Below are 14,955 nucleotides of genomic sequence, written 5' to 3'. Positions count from 1 at the left end.
CCTCCCCGGAGCGCCAGCGCCTGCGGGTGCGCGCTGCCCGCCGCCGGGCCCCGCTCCAGCCCCACGCGGGGCACGGGGCGCGTTTCACACCGCCCAGGGATTTCTCCCAGCTCTTCGCAGTCTCAGCATTCGGGGGAATTTTGCAGGGAAAGAGGCCTGCCGGATCCGGGGAGCCGGCGGCATGCGCAGCACACGTGGGTCCCTACCCGTTATGCTCCTCTTTGCCCGTTCCAGTTTCGAGGGCGGCCGGCCGGCTCGGCAGCGGCGCCCCGCAGGCCCTCTGCCATGCCCCACGGCGGGACTGCGGCCCCGGCGAGGGGCCGGCGGGCGCGGCGCGGCGCAGCGGAAAGTGCCCGTTCCGCACGGCAGCACCGCTCCCCGGCAGCCCGCGCGCTCCCCGCGAGGGCAAAGCCTTCCTGCGAGCCAGGTGCCCCGCGCCGAGCAGGAGCCCGCCAAGCTCCGGGGCACGGGAAGCCGGAGCAAGCACGACCTGTGTCCCCCGTGTCCCTGGTCTCCTCCTGCCCCAGGCACACGTGCTGCGGGACCAGCGCACAAGGATCGGCACAGGCACCCGGACCCGCTGCCCGCCGGCGACCGTGCAGGCGCCGCAGCACCCGGTGCCGCGCTACACCCGTGCGCGGCTCCGGGCAGAGCTCGCTGCACGGCCGGGCGCCTCCGGCGGGGTCTCCTCCAGGACAGGGCTTGCGGCGCTGCCCTTAAGGGGATCAGGAGAGCCCAGGCGGGACCGTGCCAGCGGCCCGGACACCCCCGCGCACCTTTGCACCCACTCTGCCCCCCCGGAGCCCGGCTGCAGCCTCCGGCTCCTCCCCGCACATCACTCCCAGCCGGGAGCAGCCGCAGCCAGCGCCAGCTCGCACGGATGGTGCCAACCCAAACACCCGCCGCCGGGACGCTCGCAGGCAGCAGGAGCCCAGGGCGCCGGCCCCGCGCCAGCGCTACTCACATCCCAGGGCGCGCGGCGCGTGCCCTCGCCGCCCCGCAGCCAGCAGCGGCTCAGCTCGCTCAGCTCCAGGATGGGCTGCACCTTCAGCTGCACTGTCTCCCCCGACTGCCGGATCATCTCCACGATCTCGTCCCGCGACTTGCTCTCCACGTTTCGCCCGTTGATCTCCACCAGCCGGTCGCCCGGCACCAGTCCCAGCGCCAAGTCTTTGCTGCCAGCGCCGGGCTCGGCGAAGTGCACCACGCGCCGGTACACCTGCCCGTCGGGACCCCGGTCCAGCATGGTGGTGCGGCGCAGGGAGAAGCCGAAATCGCCGGTGTTGCGCCGCTGCAGCTCCAGCTGCCGGGGGACGGGGGGCTGCGGAGGCACCACGGCGGGCAGCCGCAGGTCCGCGGGGAACCGCTTGCCGACGAGCTCCGGCACCCGGGCTCGCAGCAAGGCGGCCGACGGGGTCCGGGGAGGGTCCAGGGAGGCCCCGTGCTTGGCCAGCTGTGTCTCCAGCGCACGCACCTCCACCTGCGGAGAGGGCGCTGCCGAGTGCTCGGAGGGCGTAGACGTCTCCGAGGCGCTCTCGTCCCGGCTCTTCTGCGAGAAGGAGAAGCGCTTGACGATCATCTGCGAGTTCTGCTTGGCCAACGAGCCGAACTTGGCCGCCCGCTGCAGCACCGAGCCCTTGAAGTTGCCGTCGTCCACCTTGAGGTCGTCACTGGAGCTGGCTGTGCTCAGGTGCCCCGAGTCCAGGATGACACTGCCACGGTTGCTGTCTGAGTCGATGTCCGTGAGGTGCAGGTCGGAGCCGCTGGCCACCTTGATGGGGATGGGGTTGGAGATCTCCAGGCGGGTCTTGGACTCCCGCTTGGAGGCCCGGTTGAGGTTGAAGAAACCCCGGCGCATGCTCATCTCCTCCAGGCTCTTGAGCTCAGCCGCCGACATCCGCTCCTTCTTCTCCTTCTTTTCCTTCTTCTCCTTCCTGGCTCCATCCTTCTCTTTGTCCTTCTTCATCAGGTGGAACATGGTGGAAGTGGAGCTGGCAGAGCGCTGGCTCCGGCGGGCAGCGCGCCGGCGAGGGCGGCTCAGGGGCGGCCGCCTGCCTGCAGAAGGACACACGGAGAAGGACGTGATCAGACAGCGGGACAGACCCAACTCACAGCCCCACTGCGCTCCCCAGCCCCGGGGCGGCGGCAGCGCCCGGCTCCGCCGCCAGCCCCGCGCACGAGCGCCCGCGGCCGCCCGCCGCCGAGCATCTCCCCCGGGGCGCCGGCGGCCCCGCGGCGCTTGCAGCGGTCACGGCCGGCGCCGAGGCTCCCGCGCCGCCACAGCCCGCCCTCGGCCTCCGCTTCCCAAATCCTCCTCGTCGGGGAACCGGGCGTGCAGCCGGGAGGGCCAGAGCGCCAGGACGCAGCGCTGTCCGAAGCCCGTCACGATAAACAGGAACCTGCAAAATCGCGGCCCTCCGGAGCGCTGATAAGGGTCTAATTTTAGCCCGGGCCACGCTGGGGTGCGTCACCCGCGTGACGCTGCCGGTGACCGCCGGGAACAGCCGCTCGCTCACGCGGGCGCCCCGCGCGTGCGGGCAGGCTGGTGCCGAGGTCACCCCGCGGGGCCGGCGGCACCCGCTGCCCCCGGGACGCCCGCTTCCGACACGTGCTGGTGCCTTGCGTAAACACCCCCCCGCAACCGCCCCCAAAAAACCAAAAACAAAAAAGAAATCAAGCGGCTGGATGGAGAAGCAGCGAGGGACGTACTGACAGCTATATATAAACGCGGCAGGAAGCCGCTCGGGAACTGCACCTCGGCACAAAGGACGGCAGGAAAAACCCTCCGCGCTCGAAGCGTCTGCTGCGGAGCCAGCAGCGGCGCGCACCGAGGCGCACGGGGAGCCCGGGCTCCTTCTCGGCCGAGCCCGCCGGCGCAAAGCCTCCTCCGGGACCACCGGGCCCCTCGTGCCCCCCGGCTGGACAGGGCAGCCTGCGGCAACGTCGCTGCGCAGTGCTGCCACCAGCAACCCCGGTGCCAGGGACACCGCCCGTGGTGCAGCGGGGTGCCCCCAAGCCCCCCACCCCGCTTTGCACCCACTCCCCTTCCCCCCGTGCATGCAAGCGAAGCCGGGCAGTGCAGCAAGGGGGGGACGCCGGGTGGCTTGTGCCCGTGCATGACGAGCGGACGCTCTCACCGACCCCAGCCCCCTGCAAACACGTGGCCGCAGGGACGGGACCCGCTGCCTCCCCCCGGGTCCCAGTAAATGAGGCAGCCCCTTCCACCAGCTCCCTTCGGCTCTCCCAGGGCCCAGGAGAGGACCGGAGCTGCCCCTGGGCGCTGCGGGGCCGTGGGCACGGGGCCAGGCCAGGAGCAAAGGGGCTGCCCTGCACCGGTGGAGCCGCGCGGGCACCGCCGGGAAAAAAGGACCCGGCACCTGCGACCACCCTGCCTCTGCCCATCACCTTTGCGGGGCAGAGAAAGTCCCTCCTGAGCGGTGCGGCTGGGCACCGCTTGGCAGCTGCCCCAGGCGGGCGCGTGGAGCCAGGCAGGAGCTGGGCGGGTGCATGGAGCCAGGTGGGTGCATGGAGCTGGGCAGGTGCATGCAGAGCTGGGTGGGCTCACAGGAGCCGGGTGGGCGCATGCAGGGCCGGGTGGGCTCACAGGGGCCGGGTGGGCGCATGCAGAGCCGGGTGGGCTCACAGGAGCCGGGTGGGCGCATGCAGAGCCGGGTGGGCGCACAGGGGCCGGGTGGGCGCACGCAGAGCCAGGCAGGGGCATGGAGCCGGCGGGTGCACGCAGCGCCAGGCGGGCACACGCAGAGCCCGGCGGCCGCCCCGTCCTTTGTCTGCCCGAGGCAGGGAGGGAGGGAGGCAGGGAGGGAGGAGATCCCTCTCCCCGCACCCAGGCTCCCTCCCGGCCTTTGTGTCCGCAACAAAAAGGGCGAAGGAGCCGGCGAGCGTGCAGGCTGCATCCCTAATCAGCCGCTCGGGAGCGGCGGGCACACGAGTCCCGGCACCAGGGCCGAGATGCAATTCCAGCTTCCCCATCAGAGCTCCGGAGCGTTTCGGGCTCGGAGAACAGGCGTTCCCGGAAACTCCCGGCCGCTCCTGCGCCGCGTGCACTCGCGGAGCACACCGCTAACATGCCGCCGCCGCCGGCCAGTCCTCCGCGCCCCAGCTCTGCCCTGCCAGGCCTGGGCTCACCGCCGAGCCTGCTCCGGAGACCGTATCCGGAGTGGGGGGGGGGGAGGGTTCTCCACCTCTTTGCGGAGATCTAGGGGCTTTCCGCATCCCTCCGTGAGCAACGCGGTGCCCGTCCGACCTCCCGGACGACGCTGGGAGGAAAACGGTCCTTTTCCGCCCCCGCCTCCGCCGGGACGGGCTCCCTCCAAAGCGGGATCTCGTGTCACCGGTGCCGCTGCCGCCCGGCCGCGGCCCCTCGCGCCACCTGCGCCCGCCGCGCCCCGCCGCCGGCCCGGGCGGTTTTGCAAGGAGGAAGGTAATAAAACAACAGAGCGGAGAGAGGCTGTTACAAAACACACATTGCAGAGCGGCGATTCACCGCAGGGCTCCTCCCGGGTGGGACCAGGACGCCGAGCCGGCCGGGGGGCTGGGAACGCGGGTGGCAGGGAGCCCCCGGGCCGCGGGGAGGGTTGGCGGCCACCGCCCGCGGCGGGGGCCCGGGCTCGGCTCGCGCCTCCCCCAGCGAGCGCTTCTCACCCTCTGTCTCCAGCGGCGAGCGCTTCTCACCCTCCGTCTCCAGCGCCCGCAGCCGCGGCCCACGTCAGCGCGGCTCGCGGCAAAGGCGAAGGGCCGAGCGGCGGCCAAAGTCCAGGGCGCTGGCGGCACCGAGCCGCCTCCGGGGCGAGCCAGGGCCGCCGGCCGCGGCGCTCCCCGGGCGCTCGCCGCGCGCCCTCGCTCTTGCCGTCGTGGGCCACAACCCGCGCTCGCCGACCAGGCGATTTGCATCGCGGTGCTGGAGCCGCGTGCCAGCCCGAGGCCGCTACCGGCACGCGGGAGAACGGCTGCGGACGCGATTCCCCGCGGTGCGCCGGGGCCCAGGCCAGCGGCTTCTCCTAGGAAGCCAGGCTCAGGCCAGCACCCCGCGGCGGGTGCTGGGGCGCGCGAGGCAGCACCCAGGCACAGGGCACACTGCGGACAGGCTGCGTGCCTGCCCCGGGGGGGTGCGCACCCAGGCGCAGCCCGCCCCCCGCACAGGGCCCTTGCACAGACACACGCAGTGCAGCGCAGCGGGGGTCTTGCACAAACAGTGCAGTTCACGGGGGGGTACGTACGGACAGTGCAATGCAGCGGGGGGGTTGCACAAACACACTGCAACACCACGGGGGGGCAAAAACAAGCACACACAGGGCAACGCAATGGAGGGCCGTGCATAAACACACACACAGTGCCGAGCAACGGGGGCTTACACACACACACACACACACACACACACAGCGCAACACAGCAGGGGGCTTGCACAAGCACAGCACAACACAACGGGGGGCACCAACAAGCACACACAGCGCAGCACAACACAGGGGATGTGTGGACAGTGCAACCCCACGCAGGGGTCACGCACACGCACTGCAAACCCACACTGGGGTCACGCACACACACCACAACGCAACACAGGGGTCACGCACACGCACCGCAACCCCACACAGGGGATGCACATGCACTGCAACCCCACACAGGGGTCACGCACACACACTGCAACGCAACACAGGGGTCACGCACACGCACCGCAACCCCACACAGGGGTCACGCACACGCACTGCAACACAACAGCAGGCCACGCACACGCACACGCACACTACACCACACCCGGGGGGGGCCGCGCACCCGCCCGCGCACCCGCCCGGCGCCCAGCCGGGGGCCCGCACGCAGCCCGCAGCCCAGCCGGGGGCTGCACCGCGCACCCGCGCGCACACACGCCGCGGCGCGGCCCGGCCCGGCGCGGCGCGGCGCGGCCCGGCGCGGCGCGGCGCGGGGGGCGATGCGCACCGGCCCGCCCCGCCCCGCGGCCCGCCCCGCCCCGCGCGCTGCCCGTGCCCGTGCCGGTGCCGGTGCCGGTGCCGGTGCCGGTGCCGCTGGCGTTGCGGCGCGGTGCACTCACCCGGCGGCGGCGGCGGCGCGGGCCCGGTGCTGGCGGCGGGGCCGGGCCGCGGCGGCGGCGGCGGCGGCGCGGGGCGGGGCGGGGCGGGGCGGGCGGCTCCGCACCGGGGCGGGCACTGCCGGCTCTGCGCGCGCCGCCCGCCGCGCACCCGCCGCCGCCGCCGCCGGGCCGCGGCCGCGACACGCGCGCTCACGCAGCCGGGCGCCCTGCGACACGCGCTGTGACACGCGCGTGCAGCGGGGGCACCCTGCGGCACGCACCCTGCAGTGCGGCCAGGCCGCTGGCGCCGTGCAACGCGCACTCTGCCAGGTACACGCACAGCCGGGGAGCACCCTGCCTTTACAGACACACACCCACGCCAATGAACACGCTGCAACAGCCACTGAAACGCGCACACACGCACACACACACACACGCATGTGCATACTGCAGCACACACTCCCCCGGTACGCACCCTGCAACGCGCACCACCGGGCCTCCCCCAAGACGCGGTGCACCTTGCTGCGGACATTTGTTCACTCAGGCCGCACACTCGCATGGAACACGCACAACCCCGTGCATCACACCTCTGCACGTACGCACTATCACACACGCTAGCATCGCACCACCGAGGGTGACACACACCCTGCTATGCACCCACGCTGCGCACGCACTACCCCCGCGGCTGCCCCGCAGCAGCTCCGGGGCCGCGGCCGGCCCTGCCTGCGGAGCGGCTCCCTGGGCCGGGCAGCGCGGGGCCATCACCGTTCGGGAAGGTGCATGTGGCCCTGCCGGGGCACAGCCGGCACCGCCCGAGAGAGGAGCGTGTCTGGGGTGCACAGTGAAAATAGGGCAGCCGAGACTGTCACGGAGAGAGGCGAGCTCGGGACAGTGTTTGCTGCGGAAAGCCTTTTATCTCGGGCTCTGCAGGAGCGCCTCGGATAGATACTATTTTGGTTCAAAGGCCTGTTTTATCACCGTTTGCAGCAGATCAAAGTCTTGCAGAGGGGTACACCGCAGCGTGGAGGGGAATCCAGGCGAGCTCGGCCCCCGCGCCGCTCCGTGCAGCTCAAAGCCTGCCCAAGGCAGGCGGAAATTGGGGCTGGGGCGCTGGGGCGGGGAGGCGTGAGATAGCGGCTGCGACCGGATGCCCACGCTGCAGATTGCAGGACGAGCCCTGCCGACTCTGTGCTGGCAAAACCCCCGCTGCAATAAAACGTGGGAGCAACGGTGCCACCTCCGAGCCGCACCGCAGGTGCCGGGGTCGGCCCTGCTGCGGGGCCCGGGGCGCCGCTCGCGGCACGGGCAGCCCGGCAGCCCCGGGACGCCGGAGCAGCGCGCGACGGCGGCGTGAGCGCAGCTGCCTGCCTTTGTCACGCTTGCCTTTTGTCCTGGGCACGCGGCGCCCGGAGGCCGGAGTCCTGAGAGGGGGAAGGATGCCCGGGGAGCGGGGAGGCTGTCCTGCTGCGGGCGGCAAGGGGACACGCTGCATGGCTGCGCCGCAGGGACGCAGCCGGCTGGGGAAACAGCCTTGCAGCCCTCTGCAGCAGCCGGCAGCCTCTCCGCTCTTAGCACGTGGGGCGGCTGGGCTGAAATCAGCCGAAGTCTCCGAGCTGCAGGGCAGCCATGGCGTGATGCACTGAAAAACACCAGCGGTTCCTCCACCCGCCTGAGCCTGCCCTCCGGGCGCACAGCTTTCCCCGGAGAAGTGGGGAGCCGCAGCGCTCCAGCTGCAGCTTGCAGCGCTCCCCAGCAGGCCCAGCCACCGCCGCGGCCCCGGCGGCCGAGACCTGCCGTCAGCCTGGGAGAGGAGGCACCTATTTCGCAGCGCCACAGGGTTTCCTAAGTAGGTCACTGCATTTTTTTTTTTTTTTTTTCAGTCTCTGGGATCTAGAAAAACCCGTTGTTCCGGACAGCGCGGGACGCAGCGCGGCGGCGGAGCACCGGCCCCGGCGGGGAGCGGAGCTGCGTGGGGGGGGGGGGGGGGAGCTGGCGTCCGCCCGCCTCCGAGGGCTGCGGGGTGCCGGTGTTGGGGTGTAGCGCACCGCCGGCCGCCCGGTGTGCGCCGGCTACAGCGCGACCTGCTCGGGATGAGCTCTCCCTCTAGCGGCACCGGGTTTCCAGGCACAGCCCCTCGCTCCGAGGCGCCCAGGACGCGCCCCAAATCCGGAGGCAGCGGAGGGGGGGGCAGGTGCTGCAGCCAAGCGTCGTGCCGGGGGCACCAGCCCGAGCCGCCTGTGCTGCCGGGCCCTCACGTCTGGCTCTGAGCAGCCCTGCTTCTCCCCCGGGCTGGTCTCCGGCGTCTCCGGAGCAGGGGGGCACGCACGCTGCTGGCGAAAAGGCCCCGGTTGCCCGGATTCACCCGGCTGCCCGGATTCACCCGGCAGCTCCGCAGGAGGATCCCTGGCTCCCGGCCTGTGCTTTGGCAGCCAGATGGAAAGCGGGTGGTTCCTGCTGCCGGCTTTCCTGGACCCCGAATTTGCCGGGACACGGCCACAGAATTAGCTGCCTTGAGCCACGCGTTCCCGCCAGACCGCGGGAGCGAATCCCCCGGCACGGCGCGGCACGGCACGGCGCGGCTCACAGGTGCTTCCCGCTGCCGTGCCCCCGGGGATTAGGGCGCCCGGCGACCTGGGGAAGGCGTGCGCGGCCTCTGCGCCCCGGGAGGGCCCGGCACCCGCCGCGGCGCAGCACGGGGAAGGAGCCCGGCCCTCCCCCGGCCGGCCGCAGGCGGGTTTGGGGAGCCGCGGGCCCCCGCGGCGGCGCCCTCCCCGCGGGGGTCCATGTCAGGACAAGCGCCGGGCCCGCGGCGAGGTGGCCAGCGCTGACGGGGCTCTTTGTTTTGTGCCGGGGCGCTCGGCAGGGAGGAACAAAAGGGGCAGTCAGACGCCGGGCGGCCGCTTTGTGCGCCGCGCAGCCAAGCGCTGAGGCAGCAGCCCGCGCCGCCGCTCGCCTCGTGACCCCCCCCCGGCCGGCAGCGCCCCGCCGCTGCCGTCCACCCGCCCGCCCCTGCGGGCCCGCCATGGCGCCGGCCCACGCCACTGCCTGCGCCAGGGCCCACCCCAGAGCCGGGGCCTAGTGCCGGGCGCAGCCAGGCAGGGCGGGGGGGGGTTGCCATGGTAACCATGCAGCAGGCCTGGGGATGGTTGCCATGGTAACCATGCGGCCTAATATGGCCTAAAGCCTGGGGCACCTGGCTTACATGGCTACTAAGGGCCTTAGCCCTGGGGACACCTGGTTGCCACGGTTACCATGCGGCCTAAGGCCTAGGAGCACCTGGCTTACATGACTACCATGCAGCCTTAGGCCTGGGGGCACCTGGTTGCCATGGTAACCATGTGGCCTAATGCAGCCTAAGCCCTAGGGGCACCTGGTTGCCATGGTTACCATGAGGCCTACAGTGGCCTTAGGCCTGGGGACACCTGGTTGCCATGGTTACCATGTGGCCTAATGCAGCCTAAGGCCTAGGGGCACCTGGTTGCCGTGGTTACCATGTGGCCTAATGTGGCCTTAGGCCTGGAGACACCTGGTTGCCATGGTTACCATGCAGCCCAAGGCCTCTGGGGCCTGTTCCCATGCCACGGTGGCTCCGCATGGGCCAGAGGACTGGGCACTGCCACGCCGAGGGCAGGAAGGGGCTGGCGCAAGGCACAAGGCCGCGGCCGTGCCGGCCCACGGGGGAGCAGGATGGCGGCGGCGCCCCGGCGGCCGGTCACGCTGAGGGTGCTGTGCCCCACGCCATGCCGGTCCCCGGCACACGTCCCATGACAGCACGATGCCGCCGCCCTGGAAAGTGCCAGAGCAGTGAAACCGTTGAGTCATTCGCGCCCAAGATTATCCGTGCAAACAGCCGCACCGATATTTTTATTATCAATTTTTTTTTTTTTTCAAGAATGTGGCTCGGACCGTGGGGCTGCGCGGCTGAAATCTCTGGGGATCAGGGGAACAATGCGAGCAAAAGCATTGTGCTGACGGCTCCGCAAACGCCGGCGCGGGGGCCCGGCCCGCGCGGCGCTATAAAAGCAGAGCCGCTGAAGTCGGCAAACATTACATGGACGAAGCAGCAGTACAGCCTGAGCTAGGTGAGTCCTGGCGACGAGCTCTCACTTCTCCCTTCCGTTTTGTCCCTTCCCGCTCCTCCTGCCCTGGCCCGGTGGGCGAAAAAATACCTGCCGGGATAGACCCCGTGGCGCCAGGCACGGCCGGGGAGCTGCCGCTGCCTGCCCCGGGCTCCTCGGCTGCTCTCGCCCGGCCGGTCCCCGCTGCGGGAGTGTCCCAAAACAGCCCCCTGCGAGCCCTGCGCCGGCCAAGCGCCCTGTCCTGCCCATCTGCCGCCCACCTCGTTTCTCGCCTCGTTTCACGCGCTTTGCCCTCGAAGCGGGTGCTACAGCAGCGGGGCAGAGCCGTTCCCGCCGCATCGCGGACCGGGGGAAGGGGGGGGCGCAGAGGCACCCTGCGAAGGAGCCGGCCTGGCTCCGCGAGACGAGCTGTTGCTTTTCCTTCCTCTTCCAGACACCTTCCCAGCAGCAAAGATGGCTCAGACAAACCCTCTGCCTGTCCCCATGGGCCCCTGGAAGGTACGTCCTCGCGCCCACCGCTCCCCCCGTTCCCACTGCGCTGCATGAGCTGGAGGGGAAACGCCGGGGTGAAGGCAGCCCTGCCAGGCCGGGAAAGCTGCGTGGCTGGGAGCGAGGCAGCAGGGAGCAAATCATGCCTGTCCCCTGCCCATGGGAACTTGCCTCCTGCCTGCTCAACCTCCCCCCCCCCCCCCGGGTATTTTATAAACCTCTTTGCAGCACCCTGGCCCGGCTGTGCCCCTGCTCATCCTGGTTGTGCCGCGCCAGGCAGTTGTTGCAACAGCCCCAGAAAGCCACACACTCTGCTTTTCCGTGCTGCTTAGCGAATGAATATGGCAGAGTGGGCACAGGCCAGCCAGGCACGAGTGTGGCCAACGAGGTGCTGGGCATGGTGGAGAGCAGCCCTGATGGAGCCCGGACTGGCAACAGCCCCACGGACACGGTTAGCTCACAGAGGGAACTGAGAGGGAGAGGAGAAACCCACCTGCAAGTGGGGCAAATCCCTGACGAATCCTGGAGCTGGAGAGGAGAGCCCCACAGCCCCTGGGGAGTTCCCCCTCTCCCTTTCCCCAGTTAATCCTCTTTGCCCTAGAGCATTTGGAACAGAGGCCGGGAGAACCGCCAGCCACTGCTCTGCCACCTGCCTGTTCCAGAACAGCTCCACTCCTCTCTCCAGACAGCACCGCTGCCCCGGGAACTGATCTCCATAGGGGCGAGCAGGAGAGCGGAGTAGGGGCCGGCGTGTGGCTTCCTCAACACCCAGGCGGGGTACCGTGGACCCAGAACTGCAGGGAAGTGCACAGGCATGCAGGGCTGCGATCCAGCCCGGAGGGGTGCCCAGTGCCGCCTCCACTGGCTCTTCCACGGATGGAGCATGAACCTCTGTCTTGAAGAGGCACCAAATTACCTGGTGCAGCTGCTGGGCAGTTGCCAACTTGGTAGCTCGTTCTCTGTTCCAGATCACCGTGTATGACCAAGAAAACTTCCAGGGCAAGAGGATGGAGTTCACTTCAGCCTGTCCAAACATCATGGAGTGCAGCTTCGACAACATCCGCTCCCTGAAGGTGGAAAGTGGCGCGTGAGTACCCAGCCGTCAGCGGCAGCAGTGCTTTCCCAGGCGGGCTGCCGATGGGCAGCTCTCAGGCTGGCAGAGGCTAGGGGTGCCTGAACACAGAGTGGAGCTGGCTGTCCTCATGCCACAGAGCTGGAGCCTACTGCAGGGAGCCAGGCACATGAATCCCACCCTGCAAGGGCAGAGCAGGCAGCCCTGGGCAGCACAAACATGGGCGCTAGAGACATAGGGCCAGAGGACGGCAGCATTGCCATTGGCATCACCCCAAACTGCCTCCTGCAGTCTGCAAGCATCCAGGCTTGGAGCTCCCCAGTGTCCAGCATGGATGCTGCCCAAGGATGCAGTAAAAGTCAGGACTCTGAGAGTGGCTCTTGGCCACTCAGCTCAGCCTGTTCCCTATCCACCTGCGTAATTCCACAGAGCACCATGGCTAAAAATGGCCCTTTTTGCCCCAGGGCCCGTCCCTGCTCTGCTCCTTGCTCTCCCTGCTGCTCCTGCTGCACTGTGCTTTCCTGCAGCCTGCATGGGGCTGTGACCAGTCACTAGGCCCTGGGCCCCCATGGCCACTTAGGGGTACGGAGCAGAGCTGGGGGTTCTCCCAGCGTGCCAGAATCTTCCCTGTAACAGGCAAGGCAGCTCCTGAGCTGCTCCCAGACGCTGTGTAAAGAGCTGTCCCCACGGCAAACATCCTGCTGGGACTGGGGAAGCAGACAAGATAGATTTGCACTGCTATATTTAGGATTTGTAATGCTAATGGGATTACAGCAGCATGCGTGCTCACGCTGTAATCAGCTCACTGCTCCAGTTGACGTGTTCCTAATCAGGCTGTTCACCTTGTGTGGTGGGAGGCCCAGGCTGGGACACAGGATCGGGGCTGAGTTTTGTCCAGGGCCAGGAGGCCCTCCAAGCCTCTCGCTCTCCCTGGAGAGGATGTGCCGCTTAGCACTGCACATACCCTATAAACAGGACTGTGAGCTGTACAGACGTCTGCCATCCTCCTTCGGCCTCCCCCGCCCTGTTCTGCTGCGTGTGGCCTGCCACCAGCTGTCCTGTGCCCAGGCCATGTAAGGGGACATGTCTAGGAGAGACTTGCTGCTCCACAGGGTGCCCAGCCTGGGCAGCACTGGGAGCACTGGGACCTGCAAGCTATGGTGTCCTGTAGGGCAGAGGCAACAGCTCCCTTCCCTGCCCAGAGCCAGATTCGTTCTGCCTGGCTTGGGCATTAGGAATTCAGGTGTTGCCAGCTATGCCACGATGTAAATGTGAAACAAGAAATAAGGAGAGAAAGAAACCTGAGCTGCCAGGGATCCTGACGTGACATGGATCTGTGTAGGTAATGACGGAGCTCAATTGGGAGAAAGTGAACAGTCAAGGTTTGCAGCTTGGGTCCTTCGAGGGGGGACGCGGGTCACCTACCACAGCTGGTGGATGCTCGCTTCGCCATGCAAGTGCCTCCCATGTAGCACACGGGCTGTTACACACTCCCTGGATGCTATGCTCACATCCAGCACCGCTTTGTTTCCTCCCTGGGCACCAGGCCTGCAGGCAGAGGCCAGATCCTGACCTCCTCTTTGCACCTACATCTGTGCCTTGGTGCCAGCCCTGAGGAGGTGGCGCAGGAAATCCTGGCACGCCTTGCTCTGTTTTTGCAGCTGGGTTGGTTACGAGCACACCGGCTTCTGCGGGCAGCAGTTCACTCTGGAGAGGGGCGAGTACCCCCGCTGGGATGCCTGGAGCGGCAGCAACGCCTACCACATTGAGCGCCTGATGTCCTTCCGCCCCATCTGCTCTGCTGTGAGTGCCCCGGCTCCGAGGGGGGACTCGCTCCCGGGCTTGCTGCGGCACCTTCCCCAGCCCGCGCAGCACCATGGGCACAGGCAGGTCAGGAATCGTCCCCAGGTTTTTGTGCTGCAGCTGCCTCTGTTGCCCCAGTGCAGACCCAGGCAGGGGGCTGGAGGGGGTGTTTGCCTGCGTGACAGGTTGTGCTCTCACATCTCTGACACCAGGTGGAGAGTAAAGCATCGCAGGCAACCCCATCAGGCATGATTAGGAAGGCACGATTAGGAAGGGCAAACGTGCAGCTATCCCAGATGCTTTCCCTGTGGCACAGGCTGCTTGGGGTGGTCTCATTTCTTCCCCCTCTGCTCTGCAGGATTTGGTGCAGCTTTACCTTTTTCTGAGACTTTTAAAGGCACTTCTGGGCCAGTTATACATGACTGGAGCTCAGAGCCCAGGGACAGCAATCCCAAAATGGTAACTAGAGCATAGCTGTTGCATAGACATCCCAGGACAACCCCCTCCCTGCCCTGCCCAGGCTCCCAGCCTGGATGCACATGCTGGTACCACTCCACACTGAAAGATGCAGAGCCCTGGCCCTGCTGAGCACCTCTGTGCAACATCTGGGATTTGGCAAAGCCCAGCCGTAAGGGCCTGAACACCTCCCTTCTTCACAGCTGCATACACAACCCCGTGCGACCCCCCTCCAAAACATTTTAAGGCAGAAACCACCCTTGTGCCCCTTCCACACCTAGGGATGGAGTACTGCCTCGCTCTCACACTCTACTCTTCTACCCCAGAATCATAAGGAATCCAAGATCACTGTCTTTGAGAAAGACAACTTCATCGGCCGCCAGTGGGAGCTAAGTGATGACTACCCCTCGCTGCAGGCCATGGGCTGGGCCAATAACGAAGTGGGCTCCATGAAGATCCAGTGTGGCGCGTAAGTGACTGGCAAAAGGCCACAAGGGTAAATGCATCTGGGCTTAGCAACTGGCACTGGTCTGGAAAAGGGCACATGGGAAAACCTAGCACTAAGTGCTGCTGAAGCAGGGAACATCACACAATCTTCTTGCTCGCCCCTTGTTCCCACTACAGCCACCTGACAACTCTGTCTCTTCCAGCTGGGTTTGCTACCAGTATCCTGGGTACCGTGGTTACCAGTATGTCCTGGAGGCTGACCACCACGGAGGAGATTACAAGCACTGGAGAGAGTGGGGTTCACACGCCCAGACATGCCAGATCCAATCCATCAGGCGCATCCAGCAGTAGCTGCCCAAGCGCCTGGCTCCCCACTTTCGAGTACATCTTTGCAAGGTTTCTAAAGCTCACCGGCTCCCTTTTGGTGCTAATACTCCCCTCCTGAAATAACAACCCCTTTCTTGTACTGCAACTGCTTATGGAACAACACTCCTAAATGGTACCAACTGCCACAATTGCCAATAAATGTGACTGAAGGAAAAAGTATGACAGTGCTTTGTGTTCATTTG

At 67.5% G+C, this 14,955-nt stretch overlaps 2 protein-coding genes across 7 annotated transcripts in view; one reads left to right on the top strand and one right to left on the bottom strand.

Moving 5' to 3' along the window:
* Positions 1 to 2,146, bottom strand: part of MYO18A (myosin XVIIIA) — a 30,999-nt gene extending 28,853 nt beyond the window's left edge. For 3 of the 6 annotated variants that reach the window (XM_062592584.1, XM_062592586.1, XM_062592585.1), the window contains exon 1: positions 965 to 2,144. In XM_062592584.1, coding sequence (XP_062448568.1) covers positions 965 to 1,978 — 1,014 coding nt within the window. In that variant the 5' untranslated portion in view covers positions 1,979 to 2,144. Of the gene's footprint in view, positions 1 to 964 lie in introns of all 6 variants that reach the window. The other 3 variants (XM_062592592.1, XM_062592587.1, XM_062592590.1) reach the window with 3 other exon arrangements.
* Positions 2,147 to 10,003: 7,857 nt separating this feature from the next.
* Positions 10,004 to 14,912, top strand: CRYBA1 (crystallin beta A1). The gene is made up of 6 exons (XM_062592531.1): positions 10,004 to 10,122; positions 10,553 to 10,617; positions 11,577 to 11,695; positions 13,342 to 13,483; positions 14,266 to 14,408; positions 14,590 to 14,912. Exons 1-6 carry the CDS (start codon positions 10,092 to 10,094, stop codon positions 14,735 to 14,737), a joined length of 648 nt encoding a protein of 215 aa, XP_062448515.1. The 5' UTR covers positions 10,004 to 10,091; the 3' UTR covers positions 14,738 to 14,912.
* Positions 14,913 to 14,955: the final 43 nt, after the last annotated feature.

This window comes from Rhea pennata, chromosome 20 (assembly GCF_028389875.1).
Source record: "Rhea pennata isolate bPtePen1 chromosome 20, bPtePen1.pri, whole genome shotgun sequence".
Taxonomy (NCBI): domain Eukaryota; kingdom Metazoa; phylum Chordata; class Aves; order Rheiformes; family Rheidae; genus Rhea; species Rhea pennata.
This window is presented reverse-complemented; position numbering and strand designations above follow the sequence as displayed.

What these genes read in the sequence shown, in the direction of transcription:
- CRYBA1 (XM_062592531.1), top strand. Translation starts at nt 10,092, where the DNA reads ATGGACGAAGCAGCAGTACAGCCTGAGCTAG. An exon ending in TCCGCCCCATCTGCTCTGCT is followed by an intron (nt 13,484 to 14,265) that starts GTGAGTGCCCCG and finishes CTTCTACCCCAG; the next exon opens with AATCATAAGGAATCCAAGAT. An exon ending in ATGAAGATCCAGTGTGGCGC is followed by an intron (nt 14,409 to 14,589) that starts GTAAGTGACTGG and finishes TGTCTCTTCCAG; the next exon opens with CTGGGTTTGCTACCAGTATC.